General features: G+C 33.2%; 13 protein-coding genes across 13 annotated transcripts; 9 read left to right on the top strand and 4 right to left on the bottom strand.

Annotated features, from left to right (window-relative positions):
* Positions 1 to 585: 585 nt before the first annotated feature.
* Chro.20098 (ENSANGP00000014638) lies at positions 586 to 963 on the top strand. The annotated part of the gene is made up of 1 exon (XM_662678.1): positions 586 to 963. The coding sequence occupies one exon, from the start codon at positions 586 to 588 to the stop codon at positions 961 to 963; it is 378 nt and encodes a 125-aa protein (XP_667770.1).
* A 478-nt stretch (positions 964 to 1,441) lies between these two features.
* Positions 1,442 to 2,074, top strand: Chro.20097 (proteasome B type subunit). The annotated part of the gene is made up of 1 exon (XM_662679.1): positions 1,442 to 2,074. The coding sequence occupies one exon, from the start codon at positions 1,442 to 1,444 to the stop codon at positions 2,072 to 2,074; it is 633 nt and encodes a 210-aa protein (XP_667771.1).
* A 594-nt stretch (positions 2,075 to 2,668) lies between these two features.
* Positions 2,669 to 3,607, top strand: Chro.20096 (hypothetical protein). Its single annotated transcript, XM_662680.1, has 1 exon — positions 2,669 to 3,607. One exon carries the CDS (start codon positions 2,669 to 2,671, stop codon positions 3,605 to 3,607), a length of 939 nt encoding a protein of 312 aa, XP_667772.1.
* A 95-nt stretch (positions 3,608 to 3,702) lies between these two features.
* On the bottom strand, positions 3,703 to 4,323 carry Chro.20095 (NPD010). The annotated part of the gene is made up of 1 exon (XM_662681.1): positions 3,703 to 4,323. The coding sequence occupies one exon, from the start codon at positions 4,321 to 4,323 to the stop codon at positions 3,703 to 3,705; it is 621 nt and encodes a 206-aa protein (XP_667773.1).
* Positions 4,324 to 4,800: 477 nt separating this feature from the next.
* Positions 4,801 to 5,481, top strand: Chro.20094 (FAM18-like protein). The annotated part of the gene is made up of 1 exon (XM_662682.1): positions 4,801 to 5,481. The coding sequence occupies one exon, from the start codon at positions 4,801 to 4,803 to the stop codon at positions 5,479 to 5,481; it is 681 nt and encodes a 226-aa protein (XP_667774.1).
* Positions 5,482 to 6,236: 755 nt separating this feature from the next.
* Chro.20093 (translation initiation factor SUI1) lies at positions 6,237 to 6,575 on the top strand. The annotated part of the gene is made up of 1 exon (XM_662683.1): positions 6,237 to 6,575. One exon carries the CDS (start codon positions 6,237 to 6,239, stop codon positions 6,573 to 6,575), a length of 339 nt encoding a protein of 112 aa, XP_667775.1.
* Positions 6,576 to 7,454: 879 nt separating this feature from the next.
* Positions 7,455 to 7,904, top strand: Chro.20092 (calmodulin). Its single annotated transcript, XM_662684.1, has 1 exon — positions 7,455 to 7,904. The coding sequence occupies one exon, from the start codon at positions 7,455 to 7,457 to the stop codon at positions 7,902 to 7,904; it is 450 nt and encodes a 149-aa protein (XP_667776.1).
* An 866-nt stretch (positions 7,905 to 8,770) lies between these two features.
* Positions 8,771 to 10,585, bottom strand: Chro.20091 (hypothetical protein). Its single annotated transcript, XM_662685.1, has 1 exon — positions 8,771 to 10,585. One exon carries the CDS (start codon positions 10,583 to 10,585, stop codon positions 8,771 to 8,773), a length of 1,815 nt encoding a protein of 604 aa, XP_667777.1.
* A 796-nt stretch (positions 10,586 to 11,381) lies between these two features.
* On the bottom strand, positions 11,382 to 15,125 carry Chro.20090 (scavenger receptor protein TgSR1 precursor). The annotated part of the gene is made up of 1 exon (XM_662686.1): positions 11,382 to 15,125. One exon carries the CDS (start codon positions 15,123 to 15,125, stop codon positions 11,382 to 11,384), a length of 3,744 nt encoding a protein of 1,247 aa, XP_667778.1.
* Positions 15,126 to 15,881: 756 nt separating this feature from the next.
* On the top strand, positions 15,882 to 16,982 carry Chro.20089 (hypothetical protein). The annotated part of the gene is made up of 1 exon (XM_662687.1): positions 15,882 to 16,982. One exon carries the CDS (start codon positions 15,882 to 15,884, stop codon positions 16,980 to 16,982), a length of 1,101 nt encoding a protein of 366 aa, XP_667779.1.
* A 913-nt stretch (positions 16,983 to 17,895) lies between these two features.
* On the top strand, positions 17,896 to 19,248 carry Chro.20088 (hypothetical protein). Its single annotated transcript, XM_662688.1, has 1 exon — positions 17,896 to 19,248. The coding sequence occupies one exon, from the start codon at positions 17,896 to 17,898 to the stop codon at positions 19,246 to 19,248; it is 1,353 nt and encodes a 450-aa protein (XP_667780.1).
* Positions 19,249 to 19,348: 100 nt separating this feature from the next.
* Positions 19,349 to 20,359, bottom strand: Chro.20087 (SNAP protein (soluble N-ethylmaleimide-sensitive factor Attachment Protein)). Its single annotated transcript, XM_662689.1, has 1 exon — positions 19,349 to 20,359. The coding sequence occupies one exon, from the start codon at positions 20,357 to 20,359 to the stop codon at positions 19,349 to 19,351; it is 1,011 nt and encodes a 336-aa protein (XP_667781.1).
* Positions 20,360 to 20,587: 228 nt separating this feature from the next.
* Chro.20086 (hypothetical protein) lies at positions 20,588 to 21,856 on the top strand. The annotated part of the gene is made up of 1 exon (XM_662690.1): positions 20,588 to 21,856. One exon carries the CDS (start codon positions 20,588 to 20,590, stop codon positions 21,854 to 21,856), a length of 1,269 nt encoding a protein of 422 aa, XP_667782.1.
* The last annotated feature ends 178 nt before the right edge of the window (positions 21,857 to 22,034 follow it).

Raw genomic sequence — 22,034 nt, forward strand, 5'->3', positions numbered from 1 at the left:
AGATGTTGTTTATAATATTGCTATTTATGAATTTAGAGATTCCATAGTTTTACCGTAATTTTATTGCTATTTTTTATCTAATTTGTAATATCTGTGTTAATCTTGGTAATATTCTTTTTGCATGCTATTTAAATTAGGTTTGACATTTTGGCGCTCAATCTTATATGAGTAAAATAATTAAATGTAAAGGAATTAATCCAAGATTAGAAATAAGAGTTATTATTTATCTAATAAGTAATAATTACAGAACAAAAAGCTTTAGTTAGATGAGAGAATAGATGGGATATGGTGGTATGAATCAGAAGGCTCTTGAAGCCCGAGAAAGAAAACAGGCAGCAGCTTTAGAAAAGAAGAGAAAAGAGGAGGAACGTGCAGAGAACGAAAAGTGGAGAGATGATGACAAACATGCTAATAGGAAGATTGAAAGAAGAAAGGAGGCACTAAATAAGCAAGAAGAGAAACAACAAAAAAAACAGGGAGTTAAAGAAGTTATATGAGGAAGAAGATTCTAAGATAATTTCAAATAAAGCCAAGACAGCAACAGGAAACAAGCTTACAAAGGCTGAGATAGCGAAAAGAACTTTGATGTTTGCAATGCAGTCTTCTTCAGGTATTTCTCGCAACAAAAGTGAAGAATCAGGATACGACGATTTACTTGTGGAGAATCCCAATAGGATCGAGAAAGAACTTAGGATTGAAACAAAGTCTAAGAATATTGAATATATTTCTGCATCAACACTTGATGAAGCTCTTTTGGCTCTTGGAGTTGATGATAAGCAGAGTGCAGATATGCATCCAGAGAAGAGACAAAAAGCTGCATGGCTAGCTTACGTAGATAACAACCTTCCAATTCTAAAGAATGAGAATCCCACATTAAAAAGGTCTCAACTTCTTCAGATGTTACAAAAGAATTGGAAGAAGTCTCCTGAGAATCCCATGAATGAAAATCCTAAACTTACTTGAGAAAAAAAAGGACAGATATTCTCTTTTTATCACATTATTTAGTTGATTTGAATAGCATTAGTAAAGTCTAATTCTATATCAAATATTGCACTTTATGACTGCTGAGGAGAAAAAATTAGATGTTTCCTCATTTTTACCGAGTAGATATGAAGATCTTTCACTGTTATTTCTATTCTACTTTAGTTACTACTTGTATACGCAGAAATGAGGGAAAACAGACAGAAAGTACTAGAAATATTTGGGGGGGGGGGGTTTATCCTTAGGATTAATTGGATGTATATAAAGTTTAAAGAAACCCCCATTACTCCCATTTCATTAACTAACGAATAAATCTTTATTGTTTTAATTTGCGCGTAATGTTTGAAATATATTTTTCCATAATTTATTCTGTGAACCTCTTTGGCGCAATTTTGAATTAGTGTGCTTAATAAACGAATTTAAAATAAGTAAGAAAGCTAGAACAAAGGATCAGAAAATCATGGAACTGGATTTTTTGAATGGAGAAATTGAAACAGGAACCACAATTGTGGCATTGAAATACAAGCACGGGTTGGTTCTAGCAGCAGATGGAAGAACCTCCACTGGACCAATTATTGCTTTTAGAGCAGCAAGGAAGATAACTCAAATTACTGATAAAGTATTTATGTGCCGTTCTGGATCTGCAGCAGACACCCAAATTATTTCTAGATATGTACGCCGAATTGTTCAGGATCACGAGCTTGAGACTGGCGAAGATACAAAAGTGAAGTCTGTCGCTTCTGTTGCCAGATTGATATCATATCAAAATAAAGAACACTTATTAGCAGATATGATCATTGCAGGAATGGATCCAAATGGTGAATTTAAAGTTTTCAGGATTCCATTGGGGGGAACTTTGATTGAAGGTTCATATGCAATATCAGGATCAGGATCAGGCTATATTTACTCTATGTTAGACTCTAAGTACCATTCAGAAATGGACCTTGATGAATGTAAATCTTTTGCTAGGGATTTAGTTTCCCACGCTATGTTCAGGGACTCTTCTTCTGGTGGTATTATCAGAATTATAGTCATTGACAAGAGTGGAGTGGAGGAATTTGTAGTTCCTGGAGAAGACGTTCCTAACCTATAAAACTCTTCTATTAATAATTACCTTTATTTAGTTAAAAGAGTATTCTATCTCATTTGAATTTAGGATAGGTAGTATTAAGAAAACATTTTAATAATTTAAAAAAGACACGAATACATTAGAGTAGCTTTAATTATCTATTAATTATTGATATTATTCTATCATCTTTTTCTTCCTCTCCTATTTGTTGCTTTTTATTAATTGCATGCATGTAAATTCACATTAATATTATAGTATTTTATGTGGACAACAAAAAAAATGCATGTAACTCGTATTCTAGTGAAATTGTGTATTGAGCTGTTGAAAAAGTGATAACTCTGAAAAAAATATACTCTAGGATAACAATTAAAGAATAAATGACAACAGCATTTAATATTTAAGTTTCTGATTAAGAAACGTGTCAAATATAAAAGGTAAATTATTTATTATTTTTTTTTCTTCTGCCGACTACATTTCAACAATAAAAGGGCAAAAAGAAAAGAAATACAAAAGTTTGATTTCTTATTGAATATCTATAAGGAAAGTCAATACTAAAAAAAAATTCGCTAGTCTAATTAGTTTTTTAGAACCAGGAAGTACCTTTTAAAAGAAAAAAAAATGAGAAAAACTAATAGATGGGAAGGTATAATACTTTTTTTAATTTTACACGTATTAATAAAATTTAAACACGTAATAGGTGAAATAACGAATGTATTAAATTTCCAGGCGGATATTATTGTACCATTGGCAACAGGAGGCGATCTTCCTCCAGATAACAACTACGACATATATAGGCGTATTTGGAGAGCTTCACAGAGTGAAATTGAAGATTTGGAAAGAAAATCGTTAGATTTCTTCAAGGAAATGACTGATGTTGATATTGCAGGACTTCCAGCATGTTCAATTGGTAATACATTTAATGGTTTTGGGGGAGGAATATTATCAATCATTCCAGCATTCAAATCTCAATTTAAGGTAGTCGAGACACCAGAGAGACCACAATTATCAGGCCTATGCTTATTGAGATCAATGGATGGTGTTGCATATATATATGATCAGGGAACCCAGTTAAGAGTTGCATCCATTTACCACGTAAGAAATATGGATATTATTGGTTATAAGTTAGTTCAATCATTAATACCTCAACATGAGGCAACAGAAAGTCCTCTCCCACTTTTTGATACAGCATTTTTATTAAATGTTTTAGAAGATGGTTATCTACCCTGCTCCAAGTTCCAGGGATCCTGTATTAAAGGAGATCGATTGTTATATGGCTGGTATACAATTAGGGACATTTATAATAAAGGAGAATGGGGAGTCATTCATTATGAAAGTAGTGGACCACAGAATATTCTAAAGGAATTTACACCTTTATCATTTAACTTAAACTCACCTGTTTGGGGTAAGGGATATTCTAACGGGTTCGTAAGTCGAAGATTTGTCAATAACGATTATGTTCAGCCATGCCACGAAAATGCATGCCCATACAGAATGTCAAAAATGTTTGATACAGTATCTGTTTCATTCAGAAACATACTAACTTTCGTTACTGCTTAAGGTAGTTAAAAAAAAAAAAAAAAAAGAAAATAAGCATTAGTAATGATAGAAACAAATATTAATAACTCGTAACTACATCTAGTATATTCTCTTAATTACTGTTTCCCTGCAAACTTATCCGAGTATATCATTTCACAAACTAAAGGAAGTGGCAAGTCTGCTACTGGAACAATGTTTTTGTTGTTATGTATCGAATCTATTTCATTATTTAAATGGACTAGATCTAAAGTTACATCTTCACTTTTAAAAGCTTGTCTAATTATAGCACTTTTTGGATCATCATAGAGTTCATACTTTTTCTCGTGGTCACTTCTACCTCCTTCAGTAATTTTTTCACCAGAATTTTTATTTACCATTGTATAAATTTTCAAGGTTGATTTGCAAATTGATTTAATTTGTTCTAAATCCTCGAATTTATAAAGAAACGATAGATCTATGTATCTTGTTGATTCATCTATAATCAGGTCAAATGAATTAGTTGGCTTGACATTAAGAATTGATATACAATTATATGTTATTATTGTCATGAAGGGTAAAAATAACATATATATTGGAACAGTAATTCCCCACATCCTATCTGGGTAATATGTTATATTGATTTGATTTAAGTACTCATCAGGTATAAACATCCAACATAAATATACAACTAAATTAAAACAGCAGTTAATAGAATTGAAATATTTAGTTTTTTGAGTTAGTGTTTCTGAATCCAACATCTATTATTATTGAATTTGCTTTTCCCTTGAATTACTAATGAAAACTTATTTCAATAGCTTTGAGAAAAAATTGCAGTTAAGAAGTAAGGAAAAGCTTAATAATTTGGATGTTAGTCCAAAACCATTAAATACTAAGACAAATTGAACTTACCTATAGAAATCCAACTTAATATCCAGCTTACAAAACTCGATACATCGGCAGCAGGCACTGTTATACTCATACTTTCAAAGCTGATCTTATAATTTAAATGAGTTGATTATACCCCTTCTGGAATTAATGTGAAATCAATCAAATTAAATGCCATTACATTCTTTTTATTTTAGTTTTTTTGATTTAGGTTTATAAGAAAAATTGGCTTGAAAATAAATACATGAACTTTTGGCGGGAAATGGCTGTCCATATTACTTAAAGCTGAAAGAATAAAAAGTGATAATTAAGGAAGCAAAGTAAATATATGTTTATAGCAGGACTGGTATATGAAGATGGAGTTGGAGTTTGTGGGGCAAAGTAGCCTGTCTAATCCAGCTGGAATGAATCAGCTAAACAACGTTAATCATAAGAATGCAATGATGAATGAAGATGTAGCAGGAGCACCAATTATAGCAAGCATACTAAATTCCGCAACTCATCCTACGATTTGTCTTTTCCAAGTTCTATTTAAGGTTCTAGCATTTTTATCTTTTATTTTTGGGCCATTTTTTTTCAGATTTTTTTCGAATAATAGCTTTATTTTGACATTTTTCCTTACATCTATATTACTTTCTTTAGATTTCTGGACTGTAAAGAATGTGACAGGAAGAATTTTGGTTGGAATGAGATGGTGGTATGAGATTACTAAGGACGGTGAGACCGTTTGGATGTTTGAAAATTGTAATGAATCTAAAAATACAAATACCAATGTTTCATCAAGCACTGACAAATCAGTCTTTTGGGTTACAACATATGGATGGGCTTTACTTTGGGTTGTTATTATAGTATTTCAATTTCTCTCACTGAAATTTCAGTGGATTTCACTTTCAGTAATAGCTATTACACTTTCATTCTCAAACTTAATTGGATATACAAAGTGTATTCGTTCGTCCAGAAATATTCAAAAGGATTGGATTACTAATATTGCAGTTAAGACAATTATGAGTAATGCTCAAAATATGGTTTAGCCCTTACTATAATTTTCGATGCAAAACCAATAAATTATCGTATCTGGGAAAAAAGATTTCTAACCGGACAAAGAGTAGTACAAATCAAAGGTAAACGGTCAAGGAAACCTCATCATAGTGGCGATATATCTACTCTTACCTATTACTATCTTTATATACAATCATGAATCTGCTAAAAAAAACTGCAGAGGGCAGTGTTCTTAAAATGACAGAGAATCCCTTGAATAGGTAAGATTTTGGGGTGTTCAAATACAAGCCACACAATTGTAGCAATAAAAAAAACTATGTTAAATACAATGAAAGAGAATTCTTTCAAACGTTCCTTAAATATATTTTAAAATTTAATTTAATGCCTAGCCATTAAGTTAAAACGTCGGCAGCGCCAACTAGTAGAAATAAAAGAAAAAAGTTGGGAGGCAGTAAATTGATATTTATACAAAAATTTGACAGTGGCAATTATTTGCTCAGAGTAGTTATGAAAATAAAATGATTGATACCAATATTATTATATTTAGATTTTGTACTGTTTCTTACTTTTTTACGCACATATCTTCCCCCCTCGACACACCCCACCCAAAACTTATTTTAAAGGATATTATTATAGTAGACATTACTTGGAAAGTTTATATTACAGGCGCCAACCCTCAAAATATTATTTGGCGGTACAAATGGCCGCGTCTCCTTTTTTTTATCCTTTCAAATGGATAAATAATTATTGCAAGGCAATTTTTGCTTAAAAGTTCAAGTTTAATTGTATGGCCTCATCTTCAGATACGGTTGGAATTCCCACACCGTTTGTCGTAGACGCACTATCAGAAGTTGGAAAGAGCTCCTCTGGCTACGTTCACATAAGAAACCAACAACGTAATGGCAAGAAGAGTTTAACAACTGTACAGGGACTCAGCGCTGAGTTTGACTTAAAAAGGTTATTAAAAGCTTTCAAGAAAAACTTCAGCTGTAATGGAACAATAATTGATGACCCAGAGCATGGACCAATCCTTCAAATTCAGGGAGATCATCGACACAACGTAGCTAGGTTCCTAGTTGGAGAGAATATTGTTAATTCTGACGAAATAAAGATACACGGAGCTTGAAACTTTTCAGGAACCACTCAATTTTCACAAGGTCTAAGTCATATTAACTTTTTTTTTTCTTGGGGATACATTAGGAGAAGCTCCTATGTGCAATACTTCGTTCATGAAGCTATTTCAAAACTTCATAGATTAATACGACGATCACCGCCCTATCATTATTCTTTTATAACACGTTCAAACTCACCTCTACCGGGAATAATTTTAATCTAACTAGTTTAAATAGTAGCTAGCGTATTCCTAGTTCAAAAAAAAAGTGCTATTTTGACATTTAAATTTCTATTAATGGCTACCATTAGAGATAACGAATATTTAAGTATTTTTAACGTATTTTCTCACATTTCTTGTTTTATACCGTAGTTCTGAGATACTTGAGAGGCTAATTCGACTAAGTGTTCCTTTTTTATTTTTTGTTATATATTCCAAGTTGGGTGGTGTAATTCAATCTATCAAGCATTATTGTTCAAGCATATTTTTATATATATTTAATTTTTCGAAGGTATAGATTTCTCAACCTGCACGACCCCCCGCCTAAAATTTGCGGGGACAAGACGTGATTCACACACCTATCCATAATTACTAATTCATGTATATAAGAACCCAATTAAAGAATTAATAAATTAATAAAATCCAAGAAAACAATATATATGTAAATAATAAATTTTAGGGAAAAATTTATTATTGTTTTTTTTTGGAAATATATAATACTCCAATTTCATATACATAGATAATTTAATATTTGAAGTAATAAACTCTTTAATCTTTTTTTTTTGAAAGTCAAGAGTTATATTTCTGCAAATAAATAGGTACTATTTGGTATTGAAATCTTTTTGTTATATTTATATTCCCATTATTTTACTGTAATCTAAGAGAATCTAGAAAATGGCAGAACAATTAACTGAAGAACAGATTGCAGAATTCAAGGAAGCTTTCTCACTCTTTGATAAGGATGGTGATGGTAGCATTACTACAAAGGAGTTAGGAACTGTAATGAGATCTCTTGGACAGAATCCAACTGAAGCTGAGTTGCTTGATATGATTAATGAAGTTGATGCTGATGGTAATGGTACAATCGATTTCCCAGAATTTTTAAGCCTTATGGCTAGAAAAATGAAGGATACTGATACTGAAGATGAACTTATTGAAGCATTCAAGGTATTTGATAGGGATGGCAATGGCTTTATTTCTGCAGCTGAATTGAGACACGTAATGACGAATTTGGGTGAGAAGTTATCTGACGAAGAAGTCGATGAAATGATTAGAGAAGCTGACGTTGATGGTGACGGTCAGATTATGTATGAGGAGTTCACTAAGATGATGCTTTCCAAGTAATTGGATTTTTTGTTGCTCTAATGTTTCATCGATCTTAAAGCAATAATTTGTAGATGAAGAAAATGTTTGGCTCAATTTTACCTTCTGTTATTCAAAACTGAGCTGATTGCAACAAGGTATAGCGAACTATCAAGAAATTGGTTGGAATACCTTGTAATATTATATCTAATTACTCCTCCTCTTCTTCCTTACTCTTCCAAATTACTGCTAAGAATTGCTATATTTATCATCTTATTCATTCTAGAGAGTATTAGTTGAATGAGGAAGAACCAAACAGTCCAAATAAGTACAGGAATGAGTTTATAGCATTGAGGATATGACCTCAGTAAATATCGAATGTGTCTCGTTTTAACTCATCCAATGTAGCAATAAAGGTTACAGGTATCGAGTCAGCTTATTCCAATGCTTTCTGTAATTTCTAAGACTTGTGGTTATTCCTTCTATTCGTTCAAAATAATTGACAAGTTCTTTTGAATGTTGAAAAGCGCTAAACTATAATAGAAATCGAATTCAATAAAATGGAGTATATGATTATCATATTAATCGTTAGTTAAAAACGAAAATATCACAATCAGAATAACACTAAGTCATTATTTTTAAAATGAATGAGGCATTGTGTGTTTTTTTTGTATGATTGAATTGTATTTAGTAGAGAGAGTTTTTGAGTAGATTTAAAATGAGGGAAAAGTTGATTAGTATAACTAGACTTTATGCATTTGTAAATATTTAACTTAGATATTGTGTTTGTATTACAAATATCTATTAGGTGTATTAGAAAGTATTATCTACAACTTTCTTCAAGATAAGGTAGGCCGAATTAAAATTCTAACGTCTAATGGACTTTTTCTTAATCTTGTATGCAAAGTTTAGCTAAGAATTGCCTGGTTATTACCATTTTGATCTTGCTTATAGGTTAATCTCAAAAGTCCAAATAAAGCAATAGTTAGGATCCAGGGAATAACAGTCATAATAAGCATAGAATTAGCGAGAGCATTTGCATTAAGTTGAAGAGTTTGTAAAGCATGCAGATTGTCGGATGATATGATTTCTCCAATTTCCTTCTTTAGGGATGAATCATAACCAAAATAATTTTGAGCTAAAAGACCAACAATAGGAGCTCCAAAGATTGCGGATCCGATGGTCTCAAATAATGAAAACATTGCAAACAATGTTGCTCTATGGTGAGGCAAAACAATTTGGCAAAGAATAGGTCTGCTCGCTCCAACTCCTGGCCATCCTGCCATAAAACCAATTAAAATACTGACCACTAAGTAGTAGAAGAAATAATGACTTCCCCAAGGAATATATCTCAATAGGATGATCATAAATATAATTCTTAATAATATAGCAGTTTGAGCCAATGCTTGTCTTCCAATCCAAGGATAAATGGACTCAATATAATCAGAAGCCTTCCCTACAAATGGAGAGATCAAAATTGCAGAGATCCAACTGGAGGAATATACTGTCGTTGCCAATAAAGGGCTTAACCCACAATATTGTAACCACATCATTGTAAAATTTAAAGAGTGTCTTGGAATTCCATTCACAATACCCATCACCAACATCAACCACGCACTTTTATTTGATATCACATATGAATAATCATGTATAAAATCCTTCAACTTTCCATATGATAACTTACTAAAAATTTCTCTTATTTGCATACTTATGTGGACAATATATGCATGTTCGCCGGTATATGACAAAATTTTCCTATGGAGGGTTTTGCCGCCTTTTTGTTGGAATGCATGTTCAATGCATGACTTGTATAGGAAAATAGAAAACAAGAAGGAGAGGAAAGAAAATGTAAGTAGGGCCCATGTGAAGTCAAAGTAATGCCCCATAATATTGGCAGTAGCAGAGATACAGAATAGTCTTCCAATATTTTGTGAGAGAAAGAGATTTCCAAAATGCTCACTTCTACCAATATTGTTGAAAGTTCCAATGACTGATTGTGTGAGTGGTCCCATGAGTGACAAAAAAGCTCCCATGAAGCAAAGTAAGGTAAGCATTTGGAGAAAACTTGAGGCAAATATCATTGAAATCATTACCATTCCCCATCCAATTGTGGTTACCATCATAAAATAGGCAGGCCAAATTCTTAAGAAATTAATATCTTCCGAGTACTGTAAAAGTTGGCTTTTTTCAGAAGCCTCTGATCTGGAGGAAAGGCTTCTAGCCTCGTATTCCTCCTCTCCATATTCACTCTCCCTTTCTATCCTGTTTCCACTTTGATTTTCATCCTCTACATTTCTATAACTGACTTGAGCAAATTCTGAGTCTCTATCACCTTCCTCTAGGGAAATTAAATTCTTGTGGTTATTCTCAAGTTGTTTATTAGTAGCACTTATTTGTCGGTCACATATTATCCCACTAATAATTGTGAATAGTCCTTGCGTGAATTTCTGAGCAAAAGTTAGCATTCCCAAAGATTTTGGTGAGAGTCCTATCGAACTTTCTAAGAATTTATAGTTTGTAGGGATTAGCTGGTCAATACATCCATGTAGAGAGGAGTAAGCGTAAAGACTTGGTATCAATTTTCTATACAAACCATCATTTGTATCGCTTTCAAAAGATGTTGTTGCAAAATCTTTTTCTTCTTTTAACTTTTGATAAGATTCAGACCTAGATCTATGGGATTTTGATGGGGTTGATGCTGTTGAAACTGTTCCAACACTCATTCCTAACTATATATTGTTTTTTTGTGTATTAAGTGGTTTTCCCTATTTTGCATGCATACATGAATACAAAAATGAGCTTGTTGGTCTTTGGACTAAATTAATTCGTGTGTGTGTTGCCAAAATCTACTCGGCTTTTTTTTTTTAATATAGCCAAAACTTTGTTAATTAATTATTTGCAATTTCGAATTTCTATCTTGAAAATCTGCTTAGATCTTCTTTCATAGAATTTGGTTATCTAGAATAAGCCTCGTATTAGAATCCGTTTTTTCCTTTTTTCTTTTCCAAAAAAAATTATTTGTCTTGGTTTTTCCTAAATTAGCAATTACATAAAAATTTATAATCTAATTATATACCGCCACATGAATTCATTTTCACACGTAATTTATTTTTATATATAAAAACTAATAATTATTTGTTAAATAAGTTATTATGGAATAGCCACTTTCTAGTTTTCAGAGCCATTATTTGACAATTAAGAATAAATTAAGGAACTCAGAAAAGTATATTAGTTAGGAATTAAGTTTCCATAACTTCACATATCTCGTTTCTATTAGTTTTCTTTTGGAATTCTTATTATGAATTAAATTTCAATGTTACTAAATTAAAGAAGAAATGGAAATAGAAAATATAATTAATTTTAGGGACAAAAAGCGTATTTAGTTTTCTTACTTGTTTCTTTCTATATATTTTTTGTTCTCTTAATATTATCAAGTCATTAAATTCATTAAATAAATTAATAAACTATTTAACAATGATTGACTTTTTTAATATTATGGTTGCTATATAATTAAGTTGCTTAGACTATTTTGAAGCTTCTTATATAATACCCTGTAGATTGAGACTGAATACCATTTCTATTAGATTGTTCAAAGTGGAATTGCTCAGGTCCGACTTCAATTTGAATTTCACCAGCAGTGCCAGAAGAAAGCTTGGAAGCATGAATTGCAGCTCTGCAAATAGAACTTATAGGAGAATAGATATCCATTCCGTAGACTTTAGCATCAGATTCTAATCCACAGTTGCTTGGGCAAGAAACTAGTTCTCTCTCACCAACTGGTAACTGGAAAATAAAGCTTGCAGTATCAGAGCAAGTAAGTTGTCTTGGTTTTGGAGCAGCTCCAACAACAAATGATCTTGTTTGTGGAGTATTTTCATCGGTACTAACAATATTGTTTTTTCCAGCAGCCCCAGTATATTGCTTAAGTCCTGGATAAAGAGCAACAACAAATTCACCACCTGTATCACTTATTATGCCCATATGCATAGCGGCTTGACAGATTGAACTCTTTGGTGAATATACTTTATGACCTTTAACAGGATATCGACTTTTTGAACATCCAGCTGGGCATTCAACTCTGAATTTATTGGCTTTTGATGAGAATCTTGCATTGTCTAAATTAGTATCGCATTTGATTTGAATAGATGGATTAGTTGCATAGTTAATTCCTCCCATTTTATAGGCAACTGGGAATTCTGATTGACAGGAAGTGATACATTGTCTTCCATCAATTGTATGTCTTTTACCTTTAAGCTCTCCACCACCAGATATTCCTTTTTGATGCCAAGATTTCTCCATAGCAGATTTGACCTCACTTGGAGTGAAGAATTTATCCCATATATTAACATTGGAAATTTGGCCCAAGAAGTATTCACTGTCAGAATCTGAACTTCTTCCAATTATTAGCTTAGTCTTGAGATTGAAAACAAAACCTGTTACCTTATTAGCAACTTCGTTACCATTTATATACATTACAACTCTCTTTTCATTAAAGTTGTATGCAACAGTTAAGAATAACCATTCATTAATAGCTGGTGCATATGAAGTTGAGACAGTATCAGAATTACATAATTGATCAAAATGAATAGTGTTGTCTCTATCAATATATAATGATATACCCAAGCATTCAGTATGTGCCATAATAGTTCTCCAGGTACCTTGTCCACCAGTAATGAGAACTCTAGCAGAGATAGTAAAATCATCTAGAGAGCTGATTCTATCACCTCCTGGTAAGTTAGTGGCATCAATAAAGTCATTCTTTCCACCTCTGAATCCAGGATAGTCTGTTGGGCAGACCCATGATAATACTGGGGGAGAAATAGCTGGAAGCTCTTCATTAACAATTTGTTGACTGAAATCATTTTCTTTTCTGTTAATTGTTGCTGAAAGCTTCGAAATAGTGAAGGACCTTATAGAAGCTAAATCTGAGCCTCTAATCTTTGATTTAGAGGCACTTGTTTCAATACTTCTACTTTGAATTCCATTATTAAAGCTTCCAAAGTACTGTTTCTGACCCGATACAAAGGTAATAACAACTTCTCCTCCAACTTCATCAGTGATAATACCTGCATGAATGGCAGCCTTACATACAGGAGTATCGTCAGAGTAGATATAGCTTCCCTTAATGTGAGAAGATGCTTTAGAACATTTTGATGGACATGCAATGATTGCACCTGTACCTACAGCACCTTTAATACTTACAGGACTGTCATTACAGTCAAATTGGTACTTATTATATGGAATAGATGGCAAGATTGAGGGAGACTTTTCAGATAAATAGGCACCATTACCTGTTGGGTCACCTGATCCTGAGCAGCTTACAACAACATCTTCCTCATGTACACAGTAAATATTATTTGATGAGTAGTGCTGACAGTTGACAAGCTTTTCTTCGTCACCCTTACATGCAACATCTACCATAAGAATTTGTTCTTGTTCACTTCCGCATACATCTTCGCCTCCAAAGTCTTTACAACTTTTAGTTGAAGCTCCTCCATTTTTAACTCCAGAGTATCCCATTTGTGTACATGCAACTCTTTCAGAAACACTATTAAAACCATCACTACATACTGATCCCCATCCATCCATATAAACTTGTAATCTTCCTGCTCCTGTTCTTGAAGGTACACCAGTGGAATCAACAATTCTGAGAGCCCCATGCATCGTATCTTTTGGAGCAATTGAACTACACTGTATAGCAACAGTTGTCATGCTATTAGTAGTCTTTGGTTCCTCGAACATACACTGAGCAATATCGATTTCATTTCCATTACATTGTAATCCAGCAACAGAGATTGGGTATCCTTTTGGAGTACAAACATTACCTCCATTAACATATGTGCAAGAAGGAAGGATGGATCCAAATGAGTAACCTAATTGTTTGCATGCAAGCGTAGCAGCAAGTTCATTAGTTACAGTAGATTCTCCCTTTAATGAAACGCTTCCCCAAATACCATTTCTTCTGACTTCAAGCCTACCAGAAGATGCCAAGTTACCTGTAGAATCAACGACTCTGACTTCAGACTGTATAAAGTCAATAGAGTCACTCAAATATGTATAGAAGCTAAAAATTTCACTTCCAGGCTTTGGGAAGAAATCTGAAGATTCTATAGAGAATGCACCCTTTCCACCAAAATATTTTGGTAAACTTGGGACTATTGTTAGTACTAACTCTCCTCCTGAAGGAGTTAGAATATTGTCGAATACTGCAGATTTACAGATTGAAGATGAAGCTGCATGAATTCCTGTACCATAAATGGTTGCAAACTTTTCTGAACCACAATTTACTGGACATTTGACTTTAAAAGTAATTGTAGTAACTGGAGCTCTTGGGACAATATCAATTGCTCTGGTATTGCAGTCAATATCTTGAGCAGGAGAGTTTTCTGACCCAGATATACTGTTTGTTAGTGTTACCATCTGAGAGAATGGCTTTCCAATCCATCTTCTAACGGTAAAGTCGATACTTTCACCATCTTCGGACTGAATTCTAACATACTCGCAGTACCACGGGTCATCTAAAGCTGTATTTGTTAAACTAATTTCCTTAATCTTTCCAACATCTGCAGCTCTGAAAAGCATCCTCCTCAAAGTTGAAGAGTAAAATCCTTGTTTGAGTAAAATCTTATCACTTTGACCAGCTTCTCCTGAAATGCTAATTTCTACTCCACCTTTTGTTCCTGCTTCACCACTTTTTCCTGTCATAATGCTTGCAGTATATAATTTATTTCCAGTAACTCCAAAAGTCAATGAACGGTGTTGAGGAGTAAGTTCTCCATTACATGAGAATACCCAATATCTATAATCTTTAACAACAGTAATCTTTAAACACTTCCACCTTGTATTACTCTTTAAGAATATTCCGACTTGCTGTGGAGCTCCAATATCCAATTGTTTTGTGCTTAAAGATCTAACAGTACCTGTTATTGACGATGAAATTGGAATTGGGGATGTCTGTGTATCATCACCTCCATATAAAACTATATCTACCTCACTTCTTAAATCGATTCCAGATGCGACTACTGGGACCACTTCAATAGTGTATTCTGCTTCATTGCTTGGAGGTGCGCATTCAGCAAAATCTGCAAATCCATCTAATGGAACTGCTCTACAGTAGTCCTTAGAAACATGCCTTTTCTCTCCAGATAATCCCTCTGAGCTTGCATTTTTAACTAGACACACTATTGCAATCCATGCCAAAGCCTTAATAATAGTACTCACTCTCTTTTTTCCATATTCTGCTTTTCCCTGAGTAGCACTCATCCTCTAGTCAATTATTCTCAACTCTAATTCTTGTAAATGAAGAGTGAATTTCTTCTTTTTTCTTTTAATTCTTGTTCACTCCACTTTTTCTTTAATAGCTCTTAATTTAAAGAAAAAAAAAGTTAATAAATATACATGCAATTTTTTTTGGTCAAATTATACAATTCTATAAAATTCATTCTATACAAACATTTTGCAGTTATTTTTTCTTTCACATGCATGCGCATTACTAATACACCGGTACTAAATATTTGTCCACATTAAATTTTAATTCAAAAAAGAATAACCAGCCATGCATGCAAAAAAAATGCATGCAAATTAAACAAAAATTCCTAATGAGATTTAATTAAATTTTGCAGATTTGAAATAATTAATATAATGTTTCGGAATATTTTCAAATAAATATAGAGGCATGGAATACTACATAAATTGACGACATTTAATATCATTTTATTAAACCTTTCACTTGCCAAAAATATTACCCCCATGAAAAATATTTTCTTTTAAAATGTCAACATGAAAATAAGGCTATGGCGGGCAGTTCAAGGCGCCTATTACGTCATTTTGACATGTTTTGTGATGCTGATTTATTAATAAAAATAAGTATCAGGAAAATAAACAAATAGAAATAAAAGTTAATGTACAAAAATTTAGAAGTTTGTTTACTCTACTCAAGTTTTAAAAAGTTTTGTGTGAAAGCAACAAGTTAGCTAATCATTGTAAGCCTATAAATAAAGATAAAAGAAAATTCTGAAAATGTCAGTTACAACAGCATCCAAGCCACAGTATGACGCTTTTAGAGATGAATATTCTTTTTCTGAAGGACTTTCATTTGACTCTTTTATATTAGTAAACGACCCAAGATGCAAAAAGCCACCACAAAGAATAGTTAAAGAGGAGGCTCTCTCTCCTATTCAGCTTTTTTTACGACCTTTTATGCAATGTTGCGCTCCAAGATCTAGAAGTGGAAAAAAAATTAAAATCAATATCTCATCATATTCTACAACTACAAGGACTAGCATTGCAAGTATTGAAATAGCAAATAAATTTGGAATTAATGAAAACGAAACGGAAAATGTGGAAACTCTCTCAAAACAAAGTAAAAGCATTATGTGGTATATTTTGGTCCCCTATGAATATGGAATACCAATTATCACTGAAACACAAAGACAATTTGCCTGCTTATTATGGGGTATTAAGAACGAATATGGATTAGTTACTACAGAAAAAAGTATTCAAAAAATATTCGAAGCGGCAAAAGAAAGAAGAGAGACTTCTGATATAATTAAAGAGTATAAGTCAAATCCTGATTTACAAATCATGAAGTTACATAGGGATGGACTTTCTGTTACAGTTGATGAAGCATTTAATGAAATTCTAAGTTATTATTCACCAAAATATTCCATTCTTGCAATCATTTCAAGAGGAAGGTGCTTTGCATTTTACTCTCAAGCAAGCGAAGATAAAACCAATGTTACATATTTATTATTTGATGCATCTTCAAAGTACGAAACAGGTCCAAGAGTTTTTGGATTCAAAGATATTAAAAGCCTTAGGGAGCATGTAATTAGTGAATTTAGTCATGATCATGAAACAAGATTAAAGGTTTCAGAAGGATTTAGAGTCACAGTATTTCAGGGTAGAGTAATGTGGAATACCGAATTTGATATGCCTAATACAATTGTAAAGAAAGATTTCAAGGAGAAGAATGAAGCTATGATCAGGTTAGGAAGGCTTAATGATCCCAAATTTGATGCTAAAGTCGTTTATGGAGAACTTCAAAAAGCTACTACAAGACCTACTGATCAAGATTACTTCTTTACGTACCAAAATAATATGATGAAGATTACGAAATAGTCATTTGTTAGTATTTAGAATTAGTTATTATAGCAATCCAAGAAGAAGATTTACATTCACCATTAATATTTTTTATTTTCATATTTATCTCAGTCAATTCCCCACCTATATGGCTTCTTATTACTTCTTTTACTCCATTTCTTAAAGTTATTGTGCATAATGGATCATTTGGTGATATTTTTATATTCCTTGTCATTATCCCATTTATATTATCTACATTTGCCAATATTTCTTCAGTAAATTCAATACTTTCAAATGATTGATTCTCAGGAGTATTTGGGAAAGAAAAAAAAATTATTGAAACTCTAACAATTTTTAGATATTTATTATATTAGCTGAAAATTAAGTCAAAAAATCTAGTAATATTCTTAACGTACCCATTTAAATGAGTTTGTATTGTGGTATTCTCAAACTTTCTGGAGGAGTAATATTTCTAAATCATATTCCAGATTAACCAGCCCAATAAATATCAATTTTACTTTCTTTAACTTACCTCCCTCAAAAAATCCATCTCTTTTTAATATCTTGCTCAGTTTATCATTACCATTTTTCCATGTATATTTTTTGACTGCAATTTTCCCGCCCAAACTTTAAATTACATCGCCGGGATAAGAATTGTCAATTAGAAATTTACTAATTACAATTAATTTAAGAGGTAACAGTATTTTATCAAATGCCTGGAGCTTCTATGGAATTTAATTCTAATGATGGGAAGCCAATTCGTAGAGTTAATGTTGTTTTTGAGGGATTGAAGAGTATAAGTAAGTTTAAAAAAATTGTGAGAATTTGTTATAATAATAACTAAAACTCGAATTTTTGTGTTTGGCATCTTTCTTGAATTTAATTAGACTCAAATCTTCTAAATAGCTACAAACATGTATTCCAAGGAGAGTGTGATTTTGAGAATATTATAATGAAAGCCAAAAACGTGCAAGAAGAGCTTTCTTCATTAGATGCTTTCTCATCAGTTTCACATAATGTGACTCCAAATCCTGGTAATCCTTTAGATATTGACGTGGTATTCAAACTTAGGGAGAACAAGAAAAGATTTACATTGGGAAGTACAATTAACAAACGAGGAAAAATAGGTTTCGAAGCTTCAGCATTTTTCCCAAACTTATTTGGAACATTAAGTACGAGCAAATTTAGTATTGCGACTTTTGGAACCAGTTCTAGAGAGCTAAGTATAAGCCATTTTACCCCAAATATATTTTCTACAAATATTGATATGGTATATAATCTTTCAAAGTCAATAGTAGATTACAATAAAAGTTCATCGTATACAGAAAACTCTTTTGGAGGTTTAGTTAGGTTTTCTGGCCCGAATAATCATCACAACCTTACAGTCGAATCTAGAATCAGAGAATTTCCCAGATTGGTGCATGAACAAATTGGGGAAAGACTACAAGATTGCGATACTGACAGTTCAAATCGATTTTTTGGTCAAAGTATTCAAACTCTTAAAAACAGTATATGTTATTCATGGAACAAAATTAAAAGCAATCATTATAATGAAAAGGATGAGGATTCATCTGAAGCTGGAACTGAGAAACGTTCTAATGCTTTCTACAAAATTAATAGCAACCATACTATTAAACAGCTTAGCGTTGAGCTCGCAGGATTTAACGGAGATGTAAGTTTTATTAAGACACAAGGCTTCTATACATGGAGCTCCAAGCTCTCCAGGAATAGATATGGCTTCAATTTCTTGAAAAATCCAAGTCTAGATTTTTGCCTTGGGTTTGGCGCTCTGCTACCAAATTTCATCAATAACTCTATATTTAAAGCTTCCATGCATGACAAATTCTTTTTGGGCGGCAACTGTGGGGCTCACTATTGCTTGCCAGGTTTCGCGCCAAGATCAGTCGGACCATGCACATATATTACAAGAGCACAGGGAAAAGAGGAAGATTCCAAGATAGTTGAGAATAGAGAGAATGTGTACTTAGGAGGGGACTCATTTATTGTGTCAGAGGCGAGGATCTCTCATCCTCTAGACCTAAGTGGAATGGGGACAGATGTAAAGCCGGATGTACAGGCTTTTGTAGGTAGTGCAATAGTTCTTGACAGAAATGACAATAGGGAAAAGCGATCAGTATTGGAAAAATTTAGACAAAATATTAGGGTGACAACTGGAATTGGACTTTCTGTTCCGTTAGGTCCTGCCGACTTAAGTTTGCTGTTCTCAGCCCCAATAAAGTATCGGAGTACAGATACGCTTGAGGGATTCCAACTAGGTATGAGAATGACTTATGCTCCGCTATAGTGGCAAAAAGTACCGTTAAACTGGGTTTAGAGACTGAGTTATACCTTTTTTTAATGTAGAATCAAAGTTTAATTTAGATTTAGGGGGAATATAATTTAAGCTAAGTTAAGTCAAATTCATTATTTTCTGCCTTTTCTATGAGATTCATAGCTATTCTCGATAAGTTCTTTTTAATAATAGAAAGGAAATGGACCTTCCAATCGTCTACTGGATATATGTTATTATATTCTTCAATCAGACTCGTAAACTCCTCAACAAATCTATTCTTATTTAAATCGTCATTCTCTTCACCAACCGAGTTTTGCCTTCTTTCCATTATATCCAGAATAGAGCGACAAAGCTTTCCTTGAGGAGATGTACAAAAACTCTGGTCGATTGATGAGTACTTTTCCCATTTAATTTGAGCGTCCACATTATCTTCCAAAGAAAGAATAATCAAAAAAGCCTTAAACAAATACTCCTTTGCATTATACTTAATCAAGGAGTTACTTAGAGCTTTTTTTGCCTCTTTCTCATATATCTCAACAGCCTCTAAAAGGCTGTTATTTCCTAGAGCTGCTTTCTCAGTCTTGGAAATTGAATGGTTAGAATATTCATCATTAATAGAGAGGGAAAAGTTATCTGCATACTTTAGAATGCAAGATGAGTAAGCTGTCTTGCTGTATTCATCCATGTCAAACATGTCAGCAGCCTTCTTATAGAATTCACAACACTCTACATATTGAAAATCACTTTCAAGTGACTCTGCGATATTCTTATAGAGCTTTCCACTCTGGCTAAACCTCCCATTCTTGTTGTAAAGTTCTACTGCTTTCAAAAAGTATGGGATAGCCTTTTGCAAATCAGACCTCTTCATTATATTTCCGCACTCTGTGTAATAATTAGAAGCAGTTACCAGATCATTCTGTTTCAGAGAAAGCTCTGCTGCCCTACTAAAGCATTCACAACCATCCATCCATGCCTTTAAAATCTTGAACTTATTTCCTGCTTCAGAATATAACTGTATTGCTTCATCGTAGTCTGGGCCCACTGATAATAATGAAGAAAAGAATCCTGTGGAGCCTTTCCCTGCCTTCTCCGCCTTTCTAAATAATTCCTGAGCTTCTTCCATATCAAATCATCAACAGTTAAAGCTCGTAAGACAATACAAAATCTTCAATTACCTCTTTTTCAACCTTCTCTTTTATTCTTTACCTTACTACCCTAACAAGTGCACGGGTCCCACAAACCCAGTGTGGCGCCATAAGGCGCCAACACTTGTTTTCTTTAGTCAATAGAATTGCTAGTAGAAAGGTGGAATTAAGAGGACAAAAGGTAAAGACAATACAAAACTCTGGCGATGCAGAGCTATTTTCTTTCAGAGTGTCCTGAGGAACCAATTGGTTCAATAGATGTTATAACAAGCCACAATAGGCAAGAAATACTTGGTCAGAATGAGGGTTGCCTTTTGGCACTGACTTGCTGGAACAAGAGTGTGAAGTTTTACGACCCTCAGATACCTTATGGGGCGAGCTTAAATGATAATTTTAAGTATAACCCTTCCAACGAGCCAATAGAACGCTCTGATGAATTGCAAAATACTTCAACCTCAGTACAAAATACAAAGTATATATCTACGGGAAAGTGTTTACAAAGTCTTCAGTGCGAGTATATTTATCTTGCATGCAAATTTAAAAATGATTCAACCATATTTTTTGGAGGGTTTAACGAAGCTGTAGATATTATTAATTTGCAAGATTCTCTCTACAGTCCGAGAAAGTTAGTAGGACACTTGGCTCCCGTAAGATGTCTTTCTTTATTGGAAAACAGTTCAATACTGGCTAGTGGGGATTGGAATGGAGAGGTTTTATTAACCTGTGTTAATGAAGGCAGTTTTGGCTCTCGAATATCTAAAATCTCCCTTCCTGGTAAGGTATTTTGTATGGATTATTCATACAATGAAGAATGGCTCTTGGTAGGAGATTCTTTAAAAAATATGAACTTAATTAATCTGAAAAAACTCTCATCTGGTATAGAGACAACAACCCCAACTGAAGTTGTCCCCAATTTCATGAAATATCAACTACGCAATATCTGTGCAAACAAACACAAAGATGTGTTTGCCACAAGCTCTATAGAAGGAAGAGTACAAATCACAAGTGTAGAAAGGGCTTTAAGGGGAGAGGTCAATAGTAAAGAAAGTCCTAAAGATAATTATGCATTTAAGTGCCACAGAACCAAAGATAACTCTATTATGACTGAAACTATCTATCCCGTCAATAGCGTGTGTTTTCATCCTCAATTTGCAAATGTTTTAGCTACAGGAGGAAGCGATGCAAGTGTTTTTCTTTGGGATACAAATGCAAAGAAACGACTTTGGAGGAACTCAAACTTCCAGTTAGTTGACTCTGATAAAAATCTTATCAGAGTATGCAACGAAAGTATATCATCCTTGAAATTTCATCCAACTCTTCCTTATTTAATTTCCTCGTGCTGTGATACTTTCGACCAGTCCTGCAGAATCAGCTCCGAAACTAGAGACCAGGCCAATGATGGGTCTAACTCCATTCCAGTTCAGAGGTCTTCCATCATATTCCACTCTGTTCATGGAGTCAAACCCTTAGAATAGCTATTTTATTATAAACATACTTGTTTTTCAAGCTGTTTTCTAAATCGCAAAAATTTGTAACATGAACTTTGACCAATATATTATTTCTATAAGTTTCTCTGCTCAAAGCTCACCATCCTTTCATTAGACTCTTTTTCAATATAGATTCTGCTAAAAGCAGCATTTTCCTCCTATTTCT

Source organism: Cryptosporidium hominis (assembly GCF_000006425.1).
Source record: "Cryptosporidium hominis TU502 chromosome 2 CHRO012031, whole genome shotgun sequence".
In the NCBI taxonomy this organism is placed as follows: Eukaryota; Apicomplexa; class Conoidasida; order Eucoccidiorida; family Cryptosporidiidae; genus Cryptosporidium; species Cryptosporidium hominis.